This window comes from Rana temporaria, chromosome 9 (genome assembly GCF_905171775.1).
Source record: "Rana temporaria chromosome 9, aRanTem1.1, whole genome shotgun sequence".
Lineage (NCBI taxonomy): Eukaryota > Metazoa > Chordata > Amphibia > Anura > Ranidae > Rana > Rana temporaria.
In genome coordinates, this window is record NC_053497.1 from 165,772,128 (window position 1) to 165,793,733 (window position 21,606).

A 21,606-nucleotide genomic window follows, 5' to 3' on the forward strand; every position below is an offset into this window, starting at 1 on the left:
ACTGTCCTGCTCAGTTACTGGGCAATCGCGGGGGCCCGGCGGCCCCCTAGTGGCTCTAAAAGACGAGGACGTCATATGACGGCCTGTCAGAACAATGGAGCTATTGTGCCGCTGTCAATTGACGGCGGCCGGTAGTTAAGTGGTTAAAGTCTTGTTACCAGTGTGGTTTCTCCACTAGCTAATGAAATGTCTTGATTGGATGTTTGTATATTATCTGTGTTATTAAATGTTATTTTAGAATTCAACTTTATTATAAAAAAAAAATTATTTTTCTAAAAAATTGTCTATTACTGTGCCTACAAAGTCCAAAAAAATCCCCTAATTTTTCCTTTTGCAATATCAAATTAGCCATTAACATCTATGAAATTTTCCCTTGAAACAAATCTTATAGCAGACTGGATGGTTCCTATGTAACCCACCAGCTGCTAAATGTATATAATATAAAATGCACCAGACAAATATCTGGTATGAGTGGTACAGATCCTAAAATTTCCAACAATCATTATCAATTGTTCCCAACAATCCTAATATCAGCTACGGTATATATATCTTCACATGAGATGCCCGATTATGGAATATGACAGGTTCTCCCTAAATCACAAAATGCGTATTTCTAAAATGAAAGAAGCCAAGCTATACATGTATACAGACAAAGGAAAAGGTCCGCATTCTTCTCCTTTGTGGACCTGCAAAGACAAACAAATTAAGTAGAATTACTTTCCTATATCAGAAGTCTTTTTACTCTCAGAAGAATTTTTACATAGGAATACATAAATGTAGTGAGAGGTACTGTATTCTTTAAATGTGAAATGGAGCCTTCACCCCAACATGTTCTACACAATGAAAACTCTTGTAATAAATGCCCTTCCATGGATAGTACAGATCCCTTTTTAGAACACTATTTTAGACTGTATAACATTTCTTTACACACTTTGATAGTTTAGCACAACTTGTGAAAACTACACAAAAGACAACAAATCTACAAGCTTCAGAGACGGCCAAGTTCTCCTCTTTTCCTCACCCAAAGAAGAGCCCTGATCAGTCTCAAGTGTTTGCCGTTTTTATGCAGTCAACCAATAAAAAAATGTTTTGTGGGGAAGAGGCCCTTGACCTCATCAACATGGGGACAAGGTGCTTGAGGGGATCCCCCGTCCCCCCAACCACCCACCCATGTTGTTGGCATGCAACCTGGTATGGTTCAAGAGGGGGGCTGATTGCTTTTCCCCCTCCCTTTTTCTGGCCTGACAGGCTGCATGCTCGCATAAGAATCTGGAATGGATTTTAAGGGGACTCCATTCCATTTTTGTGTGTAATAGGGAACTGAAAACTTACATTCAGGCCTTCTCTGCGTTGGAGTTGTCAGACGTGGTGTCAGAAGCTGCAAAATATACATCAGTGATTATCATGTACAGTACATCTATTATACTGCAAACAGATCTATATCAGTATAATGGCAGATAAAGCTCACACACAGGACCTGTATACATTGTAGCTACAGACCTAGAAACACAGCTACAGGCATAGGAACACAGAAATAGACACAGGAACACAGCGATAGACATAGGAACACAGCAATAGACATATAAACACAGCAATAGACACAGGAACACAGCAATAGACACAGGAACACAGCAATAGACACAGGAACACAGCAATAGACACAGGAACACAGCAATAGACATAGGAACACAGCAATAGACATAGGAACACAGCAATAGACACAGGAACACAGCAATAGACATAGGAACACAGCAATAGACATAGGAACACAGCAATAGACACAGGAACACAGCAATAGACATAGGAACATAGCAATAGACACATGAACACAGCAATAGACACAGGAACACAATACACATAGGGACACAGCAATAGATACAGGAACACAGCAATAGACATAGGAACATAGCAATAGACACAGGAACACAATACACATAGGGACACAGAAACAGACCTAGGAACATAGCAGAAGGGTACTCACTGTTGGTGCTCTTATAGCCAGCCCTTGTCTTCTCTGAAATATAAAGACATAGGGTTAGGAACCAAAATATAAAAAACTTTTACTTCTATATTTTCAAATCGGAGAATTTTGCATTAAAAAAATAAAAATGTTAAAAGGGAATGTATAGTTTGCTTTGTATAAGATGAAAAATTCAGATTTTTTGTTTACCTGTAAAACTGCTTTCTTGGAGTACATCACAGGACACAGAGGAGTTAAAGTATAACTAAAGGGAAACTTTTTTCTTAGTTCCAGTGGAGAGGGATTAGAATTCTTGGCAGTTTTTAATTGCTGTCTGTGTCTCCATTAACCACTTTAGACCCGTAAGAATTTCCCCCCTTCCTGACCAGGCCATTTTTTGCGATACGGCACCTTGTCGCTTTACCCGACAATTCAGCTATCGTAAAAATGGTGCTGTTTAATTTACTTTCATGCTTTGCATGAGATGAGGTTATCTCATTAATGGACACTAGATGGAGGTGGTGAGCTCACGTGGAGTATTAGTGGAGGGAATGTCCGGTGCCAGACATAACTTCCTCCCCGCTGGTTTTCCCATGGGCTCCCCCCGTCACCGGTCTTTTTTAAGATGTTTCGCAGTCCCGTTATGGAGGCGGGCAATATCCAGGTCACGATATAGGATCTAAGATGTAATGTCCCTCCTAGGGGTTTTTTACTGTTCAAGTATGGGCAGGGTTTACCACATCAAAGATGGCGTACCTGGACTCAATACCAGCCGTTCACAATAGGCGGCTGGTCTATTTATAGAAGGTGAATTACTGCATGGCCCTACCCCCATTTGACAACGTCCAATAGCGACGAAACGCGTCTGGGAGTATCACGCAGTGACGTCACCACGCCAAGGAGTAGGGCTCCTGTTATGCCAGCCAGCAATATTTTGTTACACCTGTTTTATCCGCTCATATTGTGAGTACATTTTACCTTTTTAATTAAAAGTACTGTCTCAGAGTTACGCTATGTGCGTTTTTCTCTTCATTTAACACCTCAAACGGGGGAGTTGAAAACTTTACGCTTAGGGGACGGAGGACTTCCCACCGCAAGGAGCTAAAGACCTAGGCTGGGTTATAGCCATCTGCCTGAAATGTTCGTCTTCTGGTAAGCGGCCTCTCTGGTTGGTGGAGGGTCACTTCATGTATTAGGTTCACTGGGTGGTGTGGACTGCATGAATTAACCATTTCCAGGACATCACGCAGAGGGGAAGAAGGACCCCCCACTATAAGGAGAAAGGCCTAGGCTGGGTCATAGCCATTCGCCTTAACCGTTTGCCTTCTGGTAAGCGGCCTCTGTAATTGGTGGAGGGTCACTTATGTGAAGTTGTCACTAGGTGGTGTGGACCTTAGGTACTATTGCTATGATTTATGTCCCAGTATCACGCTATGTGTGCTTTCTTTCTTGTTTGCATTTAAATACGGTGGAGCTGAGAATATCATACTCAGAGGACGGAGGGCTTCCTGGTGCAAACTTCAAGGATTAAAGGCCTAGGCTGGGTTATAGCCATCCGCCCTAACTGCTTGCCTTCTGGTAAGCGGCTTTCCTTTTCTTTTCCGGGGGATGGTCACTTTGTATATAGCATCACTGGGTTGTGGACTGGAGGAGCCATCATTGTCAGGATTGATCCGAACCTATTCATGATTATACAAGCATCATTCCATCTATTACGGACTTACTACACTCTCACAGACTGTGTACACTAATAGACTGTTTTTTGTGGCGCAGCTTTTTCTTTGTTTATAATTCAGCTATCGTGATGAAATTTATTACTAGTAATGGTGGCGATTAGCTATTTTTATCGGGACTATGATATTGCAGCGGACAAATCGGAAACTTTTGACACATTTTTGGGACCAGTGAGATCTATAAAGCGATCAGTGCTAAAAAAAAAAGGGGGCAATCAGGGGGTTAACTGTGTTCTCTAGGTGTGTTCTAACTGTGGGGGGATGGGACTGACTAGAGGAGGAGAGAGATTGTTGTTTCTACTTAGCACATGATCTGTCTCCTCTCCCCTGAGAGAACCGGGATTTGTGTGTTTACACACACACATAGATCAGATTCTCGCTCTGTCACAAGTGATCGCGGGTGCCCAGCAGTCATCGCATCCGCCGGGCACTTGCATCGGCTCCAGGGACACGCTGTGGGCACACATGCGCCTCCTACAGCGTCTTAAAGGCCTGATGTACAGCTATGACGGCTCTCCCAGGGGAGCCATCCTGCCGCAGTATAACTGCCACCATATGTGATAGGCTACCTCATTAGCCAAAAGGAAGCTATGGAGCAGGAAGAAGAATGTCCCTGTACAGTATAGTATGCACTCAATACTTGGTCGGGACTCCTTTAGCATGAATTACTGCATCAATGCGGTGTGGCATGGAGGCGATCAGCCTGTGGCACTGCTGAGGTGTTATGGAAGGTTGCTTTGATAGTGGCCTTCAGCACATCTGCATTGTTGGGTCTTGTGACGGGAGTCACTTTGGGTGGGGGGCTTGTGGAACCCAGCTTGGAGATCTCTGGAAACCCCCGTGTCTAGCTCCCCTAGACCCTCCTATGTGTAAATCACCCTGTGTCCATTAGGGGCTCAGGGTGACTGAGAACCCCAGTCTGATCTGTGCTAGTCGGACTTGCTGTACAGCCACACTGGAATGTTGTACAATATATTGTGTGTTGTCTCATGCTGTTCATGGAGTTGTATATCTGTTTGTACATGTGTTTCAATAAACAGTCTGTTGTTTTTACCCTACGTTGAGTTACGGCTAATAACTAGGTGCTCTGAGGGATCTTGGATCGCGTGGTACCAGACAGAGGAAGCATTTATGGTGGGCAGACACAGGTCTTGTGTCTCATCTTCCTCTTGACAATACCCCACAGATTCCCTATGTGGTTTAGGTCAGGCGAATTTGCTAACCTATCAAGCACAGCGATACCATGATCATTAAACCAGGAATTAAAGAATGTAAAATCTGATGCAGCCCGTGCATGGCAGCCAATCAGCTTCTTACTTCGGCTTGTTTCAATTAAGCTTTGCCAAAAAAATCTGGACGCTGATTGGTTTTCATGCAGAGCTGCACCAGATTTTACACTCTCCTGTTTTAGTAAATCACCCCCCTAATGTGTTTATTCCCTACAGTAAAAAAATAAATAAAAAACATTGTTAATGTGCTGATGAAATTATTATTCCCTCATCCTTATACTTACTTATCAATACAACAATTGCAATAATAGCAGCAAGAACAACAATGACTCCAATAACAGCTCCAACGATCACTCCGACTGAAGGACCATTGCTTGGTGGATCTGACAAAGATAAATATAAAGAGAATCAGATGTCGGTGAGTCTGGGATTCTTACACACACATATTATTGAGTTCACAAAATTCTGAAAACCATTAGCCACCATTACATACATCACTACTGCACCATATAGAACAGTGGGCAAATACAATTGGTAAATTAGTTTACTTGGCTTATAATTTGTATTTACTGTTCCATGAAAGAGGGGTGCTAATATTTAATAAAAATATATAAAAATTAATCTTCCTTAAAATGTATGAGGAATAGAAGGCGGGAATTTCCCAGCACACAGATTACCTCCTATACAGCACTATGTGATGTGTATACTATAGATGGGGCGCACACACAAAAGAAGAGTACAAACAGGAAGGTAAGAAGATTTAATTGCAGACTTACTAGGGGGGGGGATTTACTAACACTAGAGCGTGCAAAATCTGGTGCAGTTCTTCATGGAATCCGTTTCCAGATTTTATTGTCAAAGCAGAATGTGATTGTTATAAAAAAACAAACATGCTTTACAAACATGTTATACTTACCTGCTCTGTGCAAGGGTTTTACACAGAGTGGCCCAGAGCCTCCTTTTCTGGGGTCCCCCCGGTGGCACTCCTGGCTCCTTCTCTTTTCAAGTGCCCCAACGGAGAGCCACTTTCCATGGGTGCACTTGTGCGGGCGCGCTCCCGAATCCTGCTGCTGTGTCCAGTGACACAGACAGCAGGACTCGGCCCCGACCCCGGCTCCCACCTCACTGGATTTGATTGACAGCAGCAGAAGCCAATGGTATCAATCTATCAAATGAGAACCCAAGCCAGCGGCTGGAGCTGCTGTGCTCGTCCCTATTGCTGTAAGAATTGGATTCAGGTAAGAAAAAATGCGGGGCTCTGGGGGCTGCAGCACAATTGTTTTGCACTTTAAGAGGTCCGGTTTAAAAAAAAACAAACACTGCTGACTTTTAATAAGGACACTTACCTGTCCAGGGTGCCCACGATGTCGACAGCCGAAGACGGGCAATCATTCGGGTCGTTGCTGCTTCACTGCCCGATTCCCTAATGCGCATGCGCGAGCCGCACGGCGCTATGTGAATGGGCGGGTGTCTCCTGGGACACACACACAAGGTCACAGAAGACACCGCTCCCCATTTCCCAGAAGGCAGCGCGAGGAGGAGAAGAAAGAAGACCACCGTGGGTGAGGACATGGCAGATTAGGGCGATCTGCCTAATAACAGCCATTTCTGATAAGTATAGAAAAATAAATAAAAAAATCTAATTTTTTGTAGCCTTTTTGGCTATTTTTTTTTTTTTTTTAGGGTGGACCTCCAATTTAATGCATACAATGCATTAAGGTGAAAAACCGTGATGGTTTACAACCCCTTTAACTGAACAAACTAACACATTTAGAAGCTGATTGGCTACCATGCACAGCTGCACCAGATTCTGAGTGCTTCAGTTTAGTAAATCTCCCCCACCGTGTCTCTTCACCACAAATACACCTTCCTGCACATTTTTTTTATAGTTCTTCAAATGCAGCAACTCATAGCAACCAATAACATATGCTCTGCTAAAGACAGACTGTTCCAAGATAGATTATGATTGGTTGCTGTGGGTTAAGGCTAGGTTCACTTCTCTGTGTGTGGCTGCAGGAATCACATCTGTCCCCGCACCCGCAACCACCCGCAGCTAAATCATAGGAGACGTGTGGGGCTGCCATTCATTCTGAATGGCACCCCAAGCATCTCAGCATGCAGTGTGTTTGAAGGTGTATGCACCTTTTTTGTGGAAACACAGGCACAGCAACCAGTTTATTTGAATGGGCTGCTGTGACCGCGCAAACGTGGGCCGCACAAAATGTGGAAGTGTGAACCTAGGGTTATTCACATAGGGCTAACAAATATCATATTTAGCGGGAGTGGGACTGCCATGTGTGAAGATCCCATTGAAATGTCCTTGGTATTTCAACATTAGAATCCTATAGAGAGATTATATGCCACATAGAATAAAAACAGAACTTTTGGCTCCACTCGCACTTGGAAATGGGGCCGATTACCTGTCTGCATCCAGGGTCGATCATTCACAAGTAATCGCTCCATTTCTTTTACTGATTACATGCCAGCAGCCACAATTAGCTGTGGAAGCTCTCAGCCTCCTATTGCTTTTAATGGGGCTTCTGCCTGCAGCTAATTGCTGGGAGAGTTTCCCCATAGCGAGTTTCCCCATAGAAGTCAATGGAAACGAACATAATTTGTTCCACATTGACTTCTATTGCATGCAATATCGCATTTTGCCAGAGTTGGGGGGGGGGCGCCAGAGAGACTCAGAGACCACTCGGATGCACTTGTAAAACACTCTAAAAAGGAGTATTTCCGAACGGCTCTGAGTGTCACCGGCACCCCCGCACCTCTGGCCAAAAGCGGTACTGCACACGGCAGAGTCTTGAATCCTGCTCGTTTTTGCGAGACGCTCACTTACCGAGTAAGGGTTTAAAAACGATAATTGCTCGTATTGCAAAGCGCTCGTTAACTGTGTTACTCGCAATCCGAGGTTTCACTGTACTGTATTCTGTGTAAATTTCACTCACCCCATATCACACTGAGAGTCTCTTCCCCCAGACTGCTGTGGTCCACATGACAGGAGTAAGTGTCTTCCTCCTTGTTTGGCACTTCCACACTGACTCTGATCTGATAGGTGCCATCAGGATGGGGGAGAATTGGAGTCATTTCATATGAAGGAATATGGTCTGTCCCATTCCTCATCCACTTCACATCCACAGGTCGGGGGTGAAACCCGTACACCAGGCACTGTAGTCTTGTCACATCATCCGACTGACGATGACCCCACACCTTCACCTCTGGACGCACTGAGAGAGAGAGAGAAAAAACAAAAATCAGCTGGTTGTAGAGAAGGTCACATGTTCTGATCAGTTTCATATGAAGATTATATAAATTGTTACTTCCCTTGGATAGATCCGTGTAAATTAGGACAATCCTAGCCAATCAGGCAGTGAATGGGATAAAAAAAAACAAAGCATGTGAAGTAAAAATGTAGAAGCTGCAGAGTCAGTGTTAAAGTGGCTCTAAAGGCAGAAGTTTTTTTTTTTACCCTAATGTGTTCTATGCATTAAGCTAAAAACCTTCTGTGACCAGTTTCCCCCAGCACCCTGTTATAATTATGATGAAGAAATAATAAATTGTATAATATTCTGGTGGAGATGGTAAATTCAGTGAGGCCTCAAGACAGATGAACATAGGCCTCTTTACACGGACGGATAGAATGGTGCTTTTAGCTGCAGATTTTACCGCAGCTAGAAGCACACAATGCTTTCCTATGACACCCTTCACACACTATGGTTACCTGCGGTTTTGTTCCCCGCGGTTTTGTGCGGATAGATCTGAATGTGTCCATCTGCAAAATCCGCAGCTATCGGCACATAACCGCAGTGCACTGTGTCATCTGCGTTTGGTATGAATCTTGAGGGGGAACTGCACGCCAAATTTCAAATAAAAAAACGGCATGGGTTCCCCCTACAAGAGAATACCAGGCCCTTGGGTCTGCTATGGATTTAAAGGAGACACCCCGTATGCCGAAAAAACTGCGTGGGGTTCCCCCCAAATTCCATACCAGACCCGTATCCGAGCAGCAGCCCGGCCGGTCAGGAAAGGGGTGGGGACAAGCAAGCGCCCCCCCATCCTTAACCGTGCCAGGCCACATGCCCTCAACACGGGGGGGTAGGTGCTTTGGGGCACCCCAAAGCACCTGTGCCCATGTTGATGAGGACAGGACCTCTTCCCGACAACCCTGGCCGTTGGTTGTTGGGGTCTGCAGGAGGGAAGCTTATAGGAATCCGGGAGCCTCCTTTAAGAAGGGGGCCCCCAGATGCCGGCCCCCCCGCCGTAGGTGAACCTACTCATTCACCTGGAGGAAAAGAAATGTAAAAAAAAACACTACACAGGGTTTTTAAAGTAATTCATTAGTCTGCTCCGGGGCCCCCCCTCTCTTCTTTAGCTCTTTTACGAGGGGGTCTGCTTCTTCGATGTCTTCGGGGGGGTGTCTTCACCACCGTCTGGTTCTGTTCCGCCGGGGGGGCGCTTTCTTCTTTAGCTCTTTTACAGCGGCCCCCCTCCCGGGCTTCTTCTTCGACGTCTTCGGCGGGGGGTGCCCGGGCTTCTGTCGCCTTCTTCTCCTTCGATGTTGACACGTCGCTTCCTCCCGCTGTAATGCCGCGTGCGCGGCTCGCACCGATTTATATAGGCCTCTTATGACATCACAGTCCCATCATGCTCCATGCACCCGGAGCATGATGGGACTGTGACGTCATAAGAGGCCTATATAAATTGGTGTGAGCCGCACACATGGCATTACAGCAGGAGGAAGCGACGTCAACATCGAAGAAGAAGAGAAAAAGAAGAAAAAGGCAGAAGGCGACAGAAGCCCGGGCACCCCCCGTCGAAGAAGAAGAAGCCCGGGGGGGGGGGGCTGGCATCTGGGGGCCCCCTTATTAAAGGAGGCTCCCTGATTCCGATAAGCTCCCCTCCCGCAGACCCCGACAACCAACAGCCAGGGTTGTCGGGAAGAGGCCCTGTACTCATCAACATGAGGACAGGTGCTTTGGGGTGGGGGGGGCACAGGGCGCCCTCCTGCCCCAAAGCACCTACCCACCATGTTGAGGGCATGTGGCCTGGCACGGTTAACCTCCCTGGCGGTATGAGTATTTCAGAAAAAAGGTGCTGAAAGCGGTACCATTATTTGCAAGGAAATTTGGCGTTTTATACTGTAGGCCTGTAATTCTTAGGAATAACTCACTTAAATCTGACCAAACAAGAGTCTAGTAGGCATCCCGGGTATGATTTTTTTTTTTAAAACAAAAATTATAAATTATAATATAATAAATAATTATAACAAATAATAATATAATTATATTAAAAATTATTCAATAATGTAATCAACTCAAAATCACTAAAATTTGCTCAGTTGCAGAATTGTCGCTGACATTACTTTTATTTTTTTATGACAAATTTCCCCACAAATCGCTATCGCACAATTCTGCAAGTAATTATAATTTATTATCGCTGTTTTCTAGCTGCTATAAAACCATTTTTGACATAAAGGGACACTTTTGGTTGCTATGGACAATATACAGTTTCCAGGCAGAAAGAACAGTTTTTATTATATAAAAGTACATGTAGGGCACTGGGCAGACCACTAGGGACAAGTGGGGGTGTATTTTTTACATACAGTACTGTAATCTATAAGATTACAGTATACTGTATGTATTGTGTTTGTTTACCTTTTTGAATTTGGCGCTGTTCTTCGTTCCCGTGCGTTGTAACTTTGCAGGGAACAGAGATCGGCGGCACACAGAGGCACTGTGTGAATAGAGCGAGGTCCCGCTCGCTCACACAGCACGGTGGCATCGCTGGATCCAGGGACAAGGTAAGTGAACCATGCCTGTGGATTCAGCAAGGCGAGCCCGAGTCTGACTCGGGGTTACCGATCGTAGCCAAAAAATCTCACCCCGAGTCAGACTCGGGAATACCGCCAGGGGGGTTAAGGAGGGGGGGTGCTCGCTCGTCCCCACCCCTTTCCTGACCGGCCGGGTTGCTGCTCGGATATGGGTCTGGTATGGATTTTGGGGGGGAATCCCACGCCGTTCTTTAGCTCTTTTACGAGGGGGGCCTGCTTCTTCGATGTCTTCGAAGAGTGTCTTCACCACCATTTGGTTCTCTTCCGCCGGGGGGGGGGCGCTTTCTTCTTTAGCTCTTTTACAGCGGCCCCCCTCCCGGGCTTCTTCTTCGACGTCTTTGGCGGGGGGTGCCCGGGCTTCTGTCGCCCTCTTCTTCTCTTCTCCTTCGATGTGGACACGTCGCTTCCTTCCTCCTTAAAATCCATAGCAGATCCAAGGGCCTGGTATGCCCCTGTAGGGGGAACCCATGCCGGTTTTTTATTTGAAATTTGGTGTGGAGTTCCCCCTCAAGATTCAATCCAAACGCAGTGCTTGGTATTGGCAGGGATCCAAGTCAGATCCCCGTTCAATATCGTGCCGCGGCTAAACGCAACCGCAGCTAAAAGCACTGTACAAATACAGCTGATCGCTGTGCCTGGAGTCTTGAATTCCAGCAAAACATAAACATGCTTTTATCTGCAGCAAAACCGCCCGTGTGAAAGGCGCCTAAAGGTCTTTGTGACTTCATATGTTTTCCAAGTTTCAATGGATCAACCATTCTAAAACATATAAGCCTTGTGCTGAAACAAAGTCACCTGAACAATAGTGGCCCTTTTCACGAAACCAAAAGATATTTACCGGTCCTCGTTGGTAAGATTAAAGGATAGACCCAACACGGCCATAAAGGTTACACAGATATGTAACTAGACTGTTATCACATGGAAATCACCCCTGTCCAACGAAACCCATTGTGTTAGACCTCAGGAATTGTGGATACAGCTAAACCATCTCTAAAATATTCATTGAGTCTGTTCAAAGTTAATTTCAAAACATTTTAGGAAGAGATTTGAATTTTATGCAGTCAGTATTATTTTAAAAATACCTATATGTAGCACTACCCCCGGAGGAGCTGCTGGTTTGTTTTGGGTGGCACATTTACCTCATGGCTCTCCGAATTCCTAGGGGTGAATGGTGCGTATAGCAATAGTAAAGGAATGTCCGCAACAGGTGTCTTTTCTGTGCTCTTTATTACCCAGCCGGGTGAAAACAATAAACTGGTGATGAAAGGATAGAGTTGAAGGAAGAAGAACAGCAGATTCAGGCGTAGTGTTTGGAAACAGTCCTGCTCCGTATGTAACACTTTCTGTACCACTCCAGCCTGAGTGGGCTTATGCTGCGTACAGACGATCGGTCAAACCGATGAGAATGGTCTGATGGAACGTTTTCATCAGACCAAACCGATCGTGTGTAGGCCCCATCGTTTTTTTATCCTTAGGTTAAAAAATTCAATCTTGTTTTAAATTTAATCGGATAAAAATCCACGCATGCTCAGAATCAAGTCGACGCAATCTTGGAAGCATTGAACTTCATTTTTTTCAGCACGTCGTTGTGTTTTACGTCACCGCGTTCTGACACAATCGTTTTTTTAACCGATGGTGTGTAGGCACGACTGACCATCAGTTAGCTTCATCGGTTAACCGATGGAAAAAATCCATTATACTGCTCTCATCGGTTTGACCGATCGTGTGTACAGGCCTTTAGTGTACCCGGACAGGCCTCACTCACTGACCTGGCAGCCAGAGTATCACTCGAACCTTGAACTTGAGGAAAAGTCTCTGCCACAGACCCTCCTGGTATGGACTCAGGGAGAAACCTCTGCCACAAGCCCCCACCCATTGTAATTATGGAGACAATCCTCCTTGAAGAATTACGCCTGGATCTCCTTCTTAACGTCGCCCAGGTACCCACTGAGAGGTGATCAATCCTTCAGTGTCCAGCTATCTTGATTCACCGATGGTTTGTTGAAATCCTCTTGGATCACCAGCCTCTCATTGGCTCTCCGCAGATGGACTCCCCACCGTTCAGCTATACCGATTGGGATCTTCAAGAAATGGGAACCCAGTCGATCACTGGGTCCCCGCCGCTGTTCAAATGACCTAATACTCAAGTAGTGTCCAAGTTGCCTACCAAAGTCGCGCTGGAAGTCATGTTGCCCCTGTGTGAATGGGCTCTTAATGTACACAGGACGTTTTTAAAACCTCTCCTGAACGATTTAACCTGACATATAGTAACCATCGCTTAAAAAGGTCAGCTTTTCTGTTTTTGCATGCCACATTTACCTGCGTTTGCCGCGTTTACGTGTAGAAGCGTTTTTTTTCCAAATCAGTCAAAAATGTATCTCCATTAAAAACACCTGTGAACGAAACGTGGTGAAATGCGAGTTACCGTGTTTACAAGCTGTAAGGCCCCATGTACACGGGACGTACGTTCAGAGGCATTTGGACACTTTTTTCAACTGCCCCTGAACACATTTAATGTTATCCTATGTGTCCATGCACACATTCACGTTTTTTTGCATTTTAAAGCAGTTGGGTTTAGGCTCGTTTTTTTAGAAGCAAAACTTTGGGTTCAGACGCAAAAGTTTTCGCGTTTCAGACGCAATTCGCAGCAAAACATCGCTAAACGCGGAAAAACGCGGTCCAGGCGTTTTGCCGCGATTTCGTTTATAGGCGTTTTTAAAGGTGACCTATTTTTTTACATTAGAAATCTCAAAAATGATGGCAAATGATGAAAAACCATAAAAAAAACATAAAAAAATGAAATTGCTTGCATTGCATTGTGGACAATCCACAGCTTGTGGCAGGTGACGTGGCCAGGTGATGTGAACAGTGGACAATCCACAACTTGTGGCAGGTGACATGGCCAGGTGACGTGACAAGTGTACAATCCACAACTTGTGGTAGGTAACGTGACCAGGTGATGTGGCCAGGTCACGTGGCCAGTGGACAATCCACAACTTGTGGCAGGTAACATGGCCAGGTGACGTGGCAAGTGTACAATCCACAACTTGTGGTAGGTGACATGGCCAGGTAACGAGGCAGGTGACGTGGCCAGGTCATGTGGCAAGTGGACAATCCACAACTTGTGGCAGGTGACATGGCCAGGTGACATGGCAGGTGATGTGGCCTGGTGACGTGGCAAGTGGACAATCCACAACTTGTGGCAGGTGACGTGGCCGGTGATGTGGCCAGGTGACATGGCCTGGTGATGTGGCAAGTGGACAATCCACAACTTGTGGCAGGTGACGTGGCAAGTGACGTGCCAGGTGATGTGGCAAGTGAACAATCCACAACTTGTGACAGGTGACGTGCCAGGTGATGTGAACAGGTGATGTGGCAGGTGACGTGGCAATTGGACAATCCGCATCTTGTGGCAGGTGACGTGGCAAGTGGACAATCCACAACTTGTGGCAGGTGACATGGCCAGGTGATTTGGCAAGTGGATAATCCACAACTTGTGGCAGGTGACGTGGCCAGGTGACGTGGCAAGTGGACAATCCACAACTTGTGGCAGGTGTCGTGGTCAGGTGACGTGGCAAGTGGACAATTCACAACTTGTGGCAGGTGACGTGGCCAGTTGACGTGGTAGGTGATGTGGCCAGGTGACGTGGCAGGTGACGTGGCAAGTGGACAATCCACAACTTGTGGCAGGTGACATGGCCAGGTGACATGGCAGGTGACGTGGCCAGTGGAATATTCCACAACTTGTGGCAGGTGACGTGGCCAGGTGATTTGGCAAGTGGATAATCCACTTGTGGCAGGTGATGTGACAAGTGGACAATCCACAACTTGTGGCAGGTGTCGTGGTCAGGTGACGTGGCAAGTGGACAATCCACAACTTGTGGCAGGTGACGTGGCCAGTTGACGTGGCAGGTGACGTGGCCAGTGGACAACCCACAGCTTGTGGCAGGTGACGTGGCCAAGTGATGTGGCAGGTGACGTGGCCAGGTGACGTGGCAGGTGACGTGGCCAGGTGACGTGGCAAGTGAACAATCCACAACTTGTGGCAGGTGTTGTGGCCAGGTGACGTGGCCAGTGGACAATCCACAACTTGTGGCAGGTGGCGTGGCCAGGTGACATGGCAGATGACGTGGCAAGTGGACAATCCACAACTTGTGGCAGGTGACGTGGCCAGTTGACGTGGCAAGTGAACAATCCACAACTTGTGGCAGGTGTTGTGGCCAGGTGACATGGCAGATGACGTGGCAAGTGGACAATCCACAACTTGTGGCAGGTGACGTGGCCAGGTGACGTGGCAAGTGAACAATCCACAACTTGTGGCAGGTGTTGTGGCCAGGTGACGTGGCCAGTGGACAATCCACAACTTGTGGCAGGTGGCGTGGCCAGGTGACATGGCAGATGACGTGGCAAGTGGACAATCCACAACTTGTGGCAGGTGTCGTGGTCAGGTGACGTGGCCAGTGGACAATCCACAACTTGTGGCAGGTGACGTGGCCAGGTGACATGGCAAGTGGACAATTCACAACTTGTGGCAGGTAACGTGGCCAGGTGACGTGGCCAGTGGACAATCCACAACTTGTGGCAGGTGACGTGGCCAGGTGATTTGGCAAGTGCATAATCCACTTGTGGCAGGTGACGTGGCAAGTGGACAATCCACAACTTGTGGCAGGTGACGTGGCAGGTGATGTGGCCAGGTGACGTGGCCAGGTGACATGGCAAGTGGACAATCCACAGCTTGTGGCAGGTGATGTGGCCAGGTGACATGGCAGGTGATGTGGCCAGGTGATGTGGCCAGGTGATTTGGCAAGTGCATAATCCACTTGTGGCAGGTGACGTGGCAAGTGGACAATCCACAACTTGTGGCAGGTGACGTGGCAGGTGGCGTGGCCAGGTGACGTGGCAGATGACGTGGCAAGTGGACAATTCACAACTTGAGGCAGGTGATGTGGCAAGTGACACGCTAAATACACGTACACTGCTGCTCTGGTCTCACAAAATGGCTGAAATGGTTAAATAATACTGTTTTTTTAGCTTAGGGAGGGTCTTATGATGTTTCTTAACCAAACGCTTATAAACGCAAACGCGGTAAAACGCAGCGAAATTCGCGGCAAAAACTGGCGTTTTAAACGCCGGTTTTTGCGTTTGAAAACTTGTGTTTAGATGAGTTTGCATTTGCGTCTCGTGTGCATGGGGCCTAAGGCCTCATGTACACTGCTGCTGGTAAATGAATGTTTAGGAGCAGTTGGGCATTTTTTTTAACTGCTCCTGAACTCTCCTCTATGTTATATTATCAGTACATGTACACAGGGTCGTTTATAGTCGTTACGAGGCAGTTGCGTTTAGAGGCTTTTTCTTGAACCCCCAAAAAATTGTTCAGAAGCTGAGTTTAGAGGCAGTTGAAGCACCAAACGTGGCTAAACGCGGCAACTTGCGTTTAGCAGGGTTTCGTTTACAGATGTTTTTTATTTTAACAAAAAAAAGAAGATGCGAACGCAGCATGTAAACACGGCTAAATGGCCGTTTTTAGACACTGGTTTCTAAATCGTTCAAGAGAGCGTCCCGTGTACATGAAGCCTAAAAAGCCTCTAAACTCAACGGCCTAGAAACGACTATAAATGACCCTGTGTACATGTACTGATAAGATAATAGAGGAGAGTTCAGGGGCTGCCGGAAAGAAAACACCCAACTGCTCCAAAAACGTCAGTTTACCAGCAGCATTGTACATGAGGCCTTAAAAAAAGGTGCAGAGAATCAGGGAAGAAAGCCAGATGTTTCCAACCCTCCAAACCCTCTGAATAAGAAAACCCTGGGGATGTCCTCCCTGCTTACAACAAGTAAATATCCTGGGCCTGATTCAGAAACGATATACGACGGCGTATCTCCTGATCTGCCGTCGTATCTCTGAGGGCCGGCCGTCGTATCTATGCGCCTGATTCAGAGAATCAGTTACGCATAGATATCCCTAAGATCCGACTGGTGTAAATGTCTTACACCGTCGTATCTTAGGCTGCATAATCACGCTGGCCGATAGGTGGCGCTTCCATATAGTTACGCGTGGAATATGCTAAATAGGTATTTACGCTGATTCAGAAACGTACGTCCCGCCGGCGTATTTTTTACGTCGTTTGCGTTCGGCTTTTTCCGGCATAAAGTTACCCCTGCTATATGAGGCGTAGCTAATGTTAAGTATGGACGTCGTTCCCGCGCTGAGTTTTGAAAATTTTACGTCGTTTGCGCAAGTCGTTCGCGAATAGGGCTTTGCGTAAGTTACATTCACGTCGATACCAATGAGGCTTTGCGGCGTAATTTCGAGCATGCGCACTGGGATGCGCATGCGCCGTTCACAAAAAACGTCAAATACGCGGGGTCAAGTCAAATTTAAATAAAACACGCCCCCAACATCCCCATTTGAATTAGGCGGGCTTACGCCACCACACATACGTTACGCCGCTGTAACTAAGGGCGCAAGTTCCTTCTGCATACGGAACTTGCGCCCAAAGTTACGGCGGCGTAACGTATCCGAGATGAGATGAGAGGAATCTATCTGAATCTAGCCCCCTGTATTTTCTGCTAGAAAATCACTCAGAACCCCCAAACATTATATATATTTTTTTAGCAGAGACCCTAGGGAATAAAATAGCGATTGTTGCAATATTTTATGTCACACGGTACTTTTGCAGCGGTCTTTCAAACACAAGTTTTTGGGAAAAAATACACTTTAATGAATAAAAAATTTAAATAAAACAGTAAAGTTAGCCCATTTTTTTCGTCCAAAAGTTTTGATTACCTGTTTGTGTATTTAAGATATATATATATTTTTTAATCTAAATTATACAAACAAGTGCACTGATTGAAGGCTTGTTGTGCTTAATAAATGTTTAAAGATTAAGACATTTTCTGTATCACTTATTACTTAAAGCGTAGTTCCACCCAAAAATTGAACTTCCGTTTTTCGGAATCCCCCCCACCTCTGGTGTGACATTTGGCACCTTTCAGGGGGGAGGAGGGAGCAGATACCTTTGTAATCCAGGTATTTGCTCCCTCTTCCGGGCATAGATCACTGCGGTGACTGTGGTGACCTACGCCACGTCTGGCACCTACTCTGTCCCCCGCTGTCTTCTGGGAGACGCATAGGTCCCAGAAGACATCAGGGACCAGTGGAATCGCACAGTGCGACTCACGCATGCACAGTAGGGAAGTGAAGCCGCAAGGCAGCACCCGAGAGCCGAAGGAGAGATCGTCTTCGGGAGCCGACATCGCGGACTCCAGGACAGGTAAGTGTCCATATATTAAAAGTCAGCAGCTGCAGTATTTGTAGCTGCTGACTTTAAATTTTTTTTATTTTGGTGGAACTCTGCTGCTTTCACACTGAAGCGGGCAGGTGTTGACCGTAAAACGCCACTAGCTTTAGCGGCGCTTTACCGTAATTTTAGCGGTGCTATTCGGTTGCTAGTGGGGTGCTTATATCCCAGCTAGTGGCCGATGAAGGGGTTAAATGCTCCCGTGTAGCACCGCTGCATTAATTTCAATAGGCAGGAGTGGTGAAGGAGCGGTATACACCGCTCCAAAGATGCCTATTGACTGACTATTTTTTTTTTAACGTCCTGCCAGCGCACCGCCTCAGGCTTTCACACCGAGACTGCAGGGGAGCCGTTTGGAAAGCACTTTACAGGCGCTATGAAAAATGCCCCAGTGTGAAAGGGGTCTAACTGTTAGATTTTATGAGATGGAAGGGAAAAAATAAATAAAAAAATCGGCCTAACATATCGGGCCAAAAAATAAAAATCTGCATCATAGATCGGCCATCGGCCGCCGCGATTTCTAAATAACGGCATCGGCCAGAGAAAAACCCATATCGGTCGACCTCTGTCCAAGAGTTCCGTGAGAGGAGGCACGGAAGAGGTTCAACAGAAGTTAGAAAAGTGAATCCACTTAAAGAGGGGGTTCACTCTAAAAAAAAAAATTCTAGCATTAAATCAAGCATAGTAGCGCGAGCTACAGTATGCCTTTATTTTATTTTTTGGCCCAGTACTCACAGTTTAATCCCGTAGTGAAGTTTCAGACTTCACTCGGGGAATGGGCGTTCCTATGCATAGGGAAGATGATTAACGGCCGGCTATGGCGAGTCACGCTTCTCTGGAAATAGCCAAAATAGGACTTGGCTCTTCACGGTGCCTGCGCCTAGTCTGTGCGTAGGCGCCGTATAGCGCCGTGAAGACCCGAGACCTACTCCGGCTATTTCCGGAGAAGCGTGACGCGCCATAGCCGGCCGTCAACCATCTACCCTCTCCACAGGAACGCCCATTCCCCGCGGGGAGTCTGAAACTTCACTATGGCATTAAACAGTAAGTACGGCGCCAAAAAAATAAATAAAGGCATACTGTAGCTCGCGCTACTATGCTTGATTTAATCTTTAATGGTAGATTGTTGTTATTAAGGGTGAACCACCGCTTTAACCACTTAAGGACCGCCGCACAACGATATACGTCAACAGGATGGCACGGGTGGGCACATGGGCGTGCATGTACATCCCTGCCTTCCCATGGGTGGGGGGTCCGATCAGACCCCCCCCCCAGTGCCTGCGGCGGTCTTGTGATGTCATCTCTCCTGTGGCGGTCTTTTCGTCTAGAGCGCCGAGGAGAGAAGACATCAAGTAAATGCACAAACACTACACTGACACCAGGACACATAGGCACACAATCCACCCCCCAGTCACAGTGTCACTGATTGCAGTGATCATTTATTTACTGATCACTGCATTTAATGTCATCTGTGACAGTAAAAAGTTGCAGGGCAGTTAGCTTTAGGTCCAGGAAAGCCCCCTTCCCCCCCCAATAAAGGTTTTACTCCTTGATCGCCCCCCCCAGTTAACCCATTCACCCCCTATCACCAGTGTCACTAAGCAATCGTTTTTCTGATCGCTGTAGTGTCGCTGGTGCCGCTAGGTAACCAGTTATTTTTTTAGGTTCGCTGTCAGGTTTTTATAGTGTCAGGTACCCCCATATATTATCTAATAAAGGTTTTAACCCCCTGATTGCCCCTAGAGTTAACCCTTTCACCAGTGATCACCGTATAAGGGTTACGGGTGACGCTGGTTGGTTAGTTTGCTTTTTATAGCAACAGAGCACCCGCCATATATAACCCAATAAAGGTTTAACCCCCTGATTGTCCGGCGGGTGATATCAATTAAATGTTAGCGTCAGTCAGGGTCTGCGTTGTCCCAGGCAGCATCAGGTTAGTGCCAGTAGCGCTAACACCCATGCGCAAAGAATACACCTCCCTTAGTGGTATAGTATCTGATCAGATCTATACTAGCGTACCCAGCAGTTTAGGGTTCCCAAAAACGCATTGTTAGCGGAATCAGCCCAGATACCTGCTAGCACCTGCGTTTTGCCCCTCCGCCCAGCCCACCCATGTGCAGTATCGATCGATCACTGTCACTTACAAAACACAACACAAATAACTTCAGTGTTCGCAGAGACAGGCCTGATTCCTTGCGATCGCTAACATTTTTTTTGGTAGCGTTTTATACGTTTGCTGACAGTCAGGTGCTTTTTTACCCGTACTTCCCCCATTCACTGGCCAACCCGGTATTCAGGTGGAAACAGACGATTTTACGTCACTTGATTTTTATTCACTGTTTTTCACGGAAGATCTCTATAGATCTATTGTGGACCAGACTAATTTGTATGCTGGTCATTTCATCGCCATTTTCCCCCAGTCCGCCCTTGCCAGAGAATGAAAACCAGTTACGGTTTCCGAATTTAAGATATTTCTGGGCCTTTCCCTCAACATGGGCATACATAAATTCCCAAAGTTGCGGAAGTATTGGTCCACACGTCCACATGACCATATGCCCGTGTTCTTTGCCTCCATGACCAGGAAACGATACGAGGCGGTTTTGCGGTTCATGCACTTAAACGACAATGAACTTTGTCATCCTCGTGGAGACCCTGAATACGATCGGCTCTACAAAATTCGGCCCCTCATAAACCATTTCAATGAACGTTTTGCAGCCTTGTATACTCCCCATCAAGTTGTCTGCGTTGATGAGTCCCTAATTAAATTTTCTGGCCACTTGCCTTTCAAAACAGTACCTTCCCAGCAAGCGTGCCAGATACGGGGTCAAGCTCTATAAGTTCTGTGACAGGGAAACAGGCTATACATGGAGCTTTATGGTTTATGAGGGAAAATATAGTCAGGTAGAGCCGGAGGACTGCCCAGATAACATAGGGAGCGCTGGCAAGATTGTGTGGGACTTGGTGTCACCCTAATTCGGAAAGGGGTACCGCTTATATGTGGACAATTATTACACGAGCGCGCCACTTTTTAGTCACTTGTTTGATCATCGGATTGGCGCATGTGGTTCCGTCCGACCTAATCGTCGGGGCTTTCCCCAGTGGCTTGTAGATTCCGGTCTTAGGCTGGGGGAGAGAGCCTGCTCAAAGGTTTAATAATTTACTTGCTGTGAAGTGGCGGGATAATAAGAATGTTTTCATTCTTACCACCCTTCACGCAGACACGACAGTCCAAATTCGTACAGCGACTGGTGTTGTGAAGAAACCCCTCTGTGTCCACGAATATAACCAAAACATGGGATAGGTGGACCTCAACAACCAGTTGCTGGCGCCGTATCAAATTGCCTTAAGGCAAGCCGCTGGTACAAAAAAGTGTCTCTATACTTATTTCAATTGGCTTTGCTGAACACTCATGTGCTATACAGAGCTTCAGGACGGACTGGATCCTTCCTTCAATTCCAGGATGAGATCGTCACAGAACTCCTGTATCCAGGCGGTGCTGCACCTCACTATTCCCAACCAAATGCAGTAAGCCGACTGCATGAGAGGAATT

The 21,606-nt window shown here is 46.5% G+C and overlaps 1 protein-coding gene across 1 annotated transcript in view; it reads right to left on the reverse strand.

The window, feature by feature from the left end:
* Positions 1 to 265: 265 nt before the first annotated feature.
* The window catches only part of LOC120914296 (class I histocompatibility antigen, F10 alpha chain-like), an 81,646-nt gene continuing 60,305 nt past the window's right edge, over positions 266 to 21,606 (reverse strand). The window contains exons 6-10 of the mRNA XM_040324929.1: positions 7,874 to 8,152; positions 5,207 to 5,305; positions 1,982 to 2,014; positions 1,333 to 1,378; positions 266 to 686 (exon numbers count right to left, since the gene is read on the reverse strand). Of these exons, the coding sequence (XP_040180863.1) occupies positions 1,335 to 1,378; positions 1,982 to 2,014; positions 5,207 to 5,305; positions 7,874 to 8,152 (455 nt within the window). The 3' untranslated portion in view covers positions 266 to 686; positions 1,333 to 1,334. The remainder of the gene's footprint in view (positions 687 to 1,332; positions 1,379 to 1,981; positions 2,015 to 5,206; positions 5,306 to 7,873; positions 8,153 to 21,606) is intronic.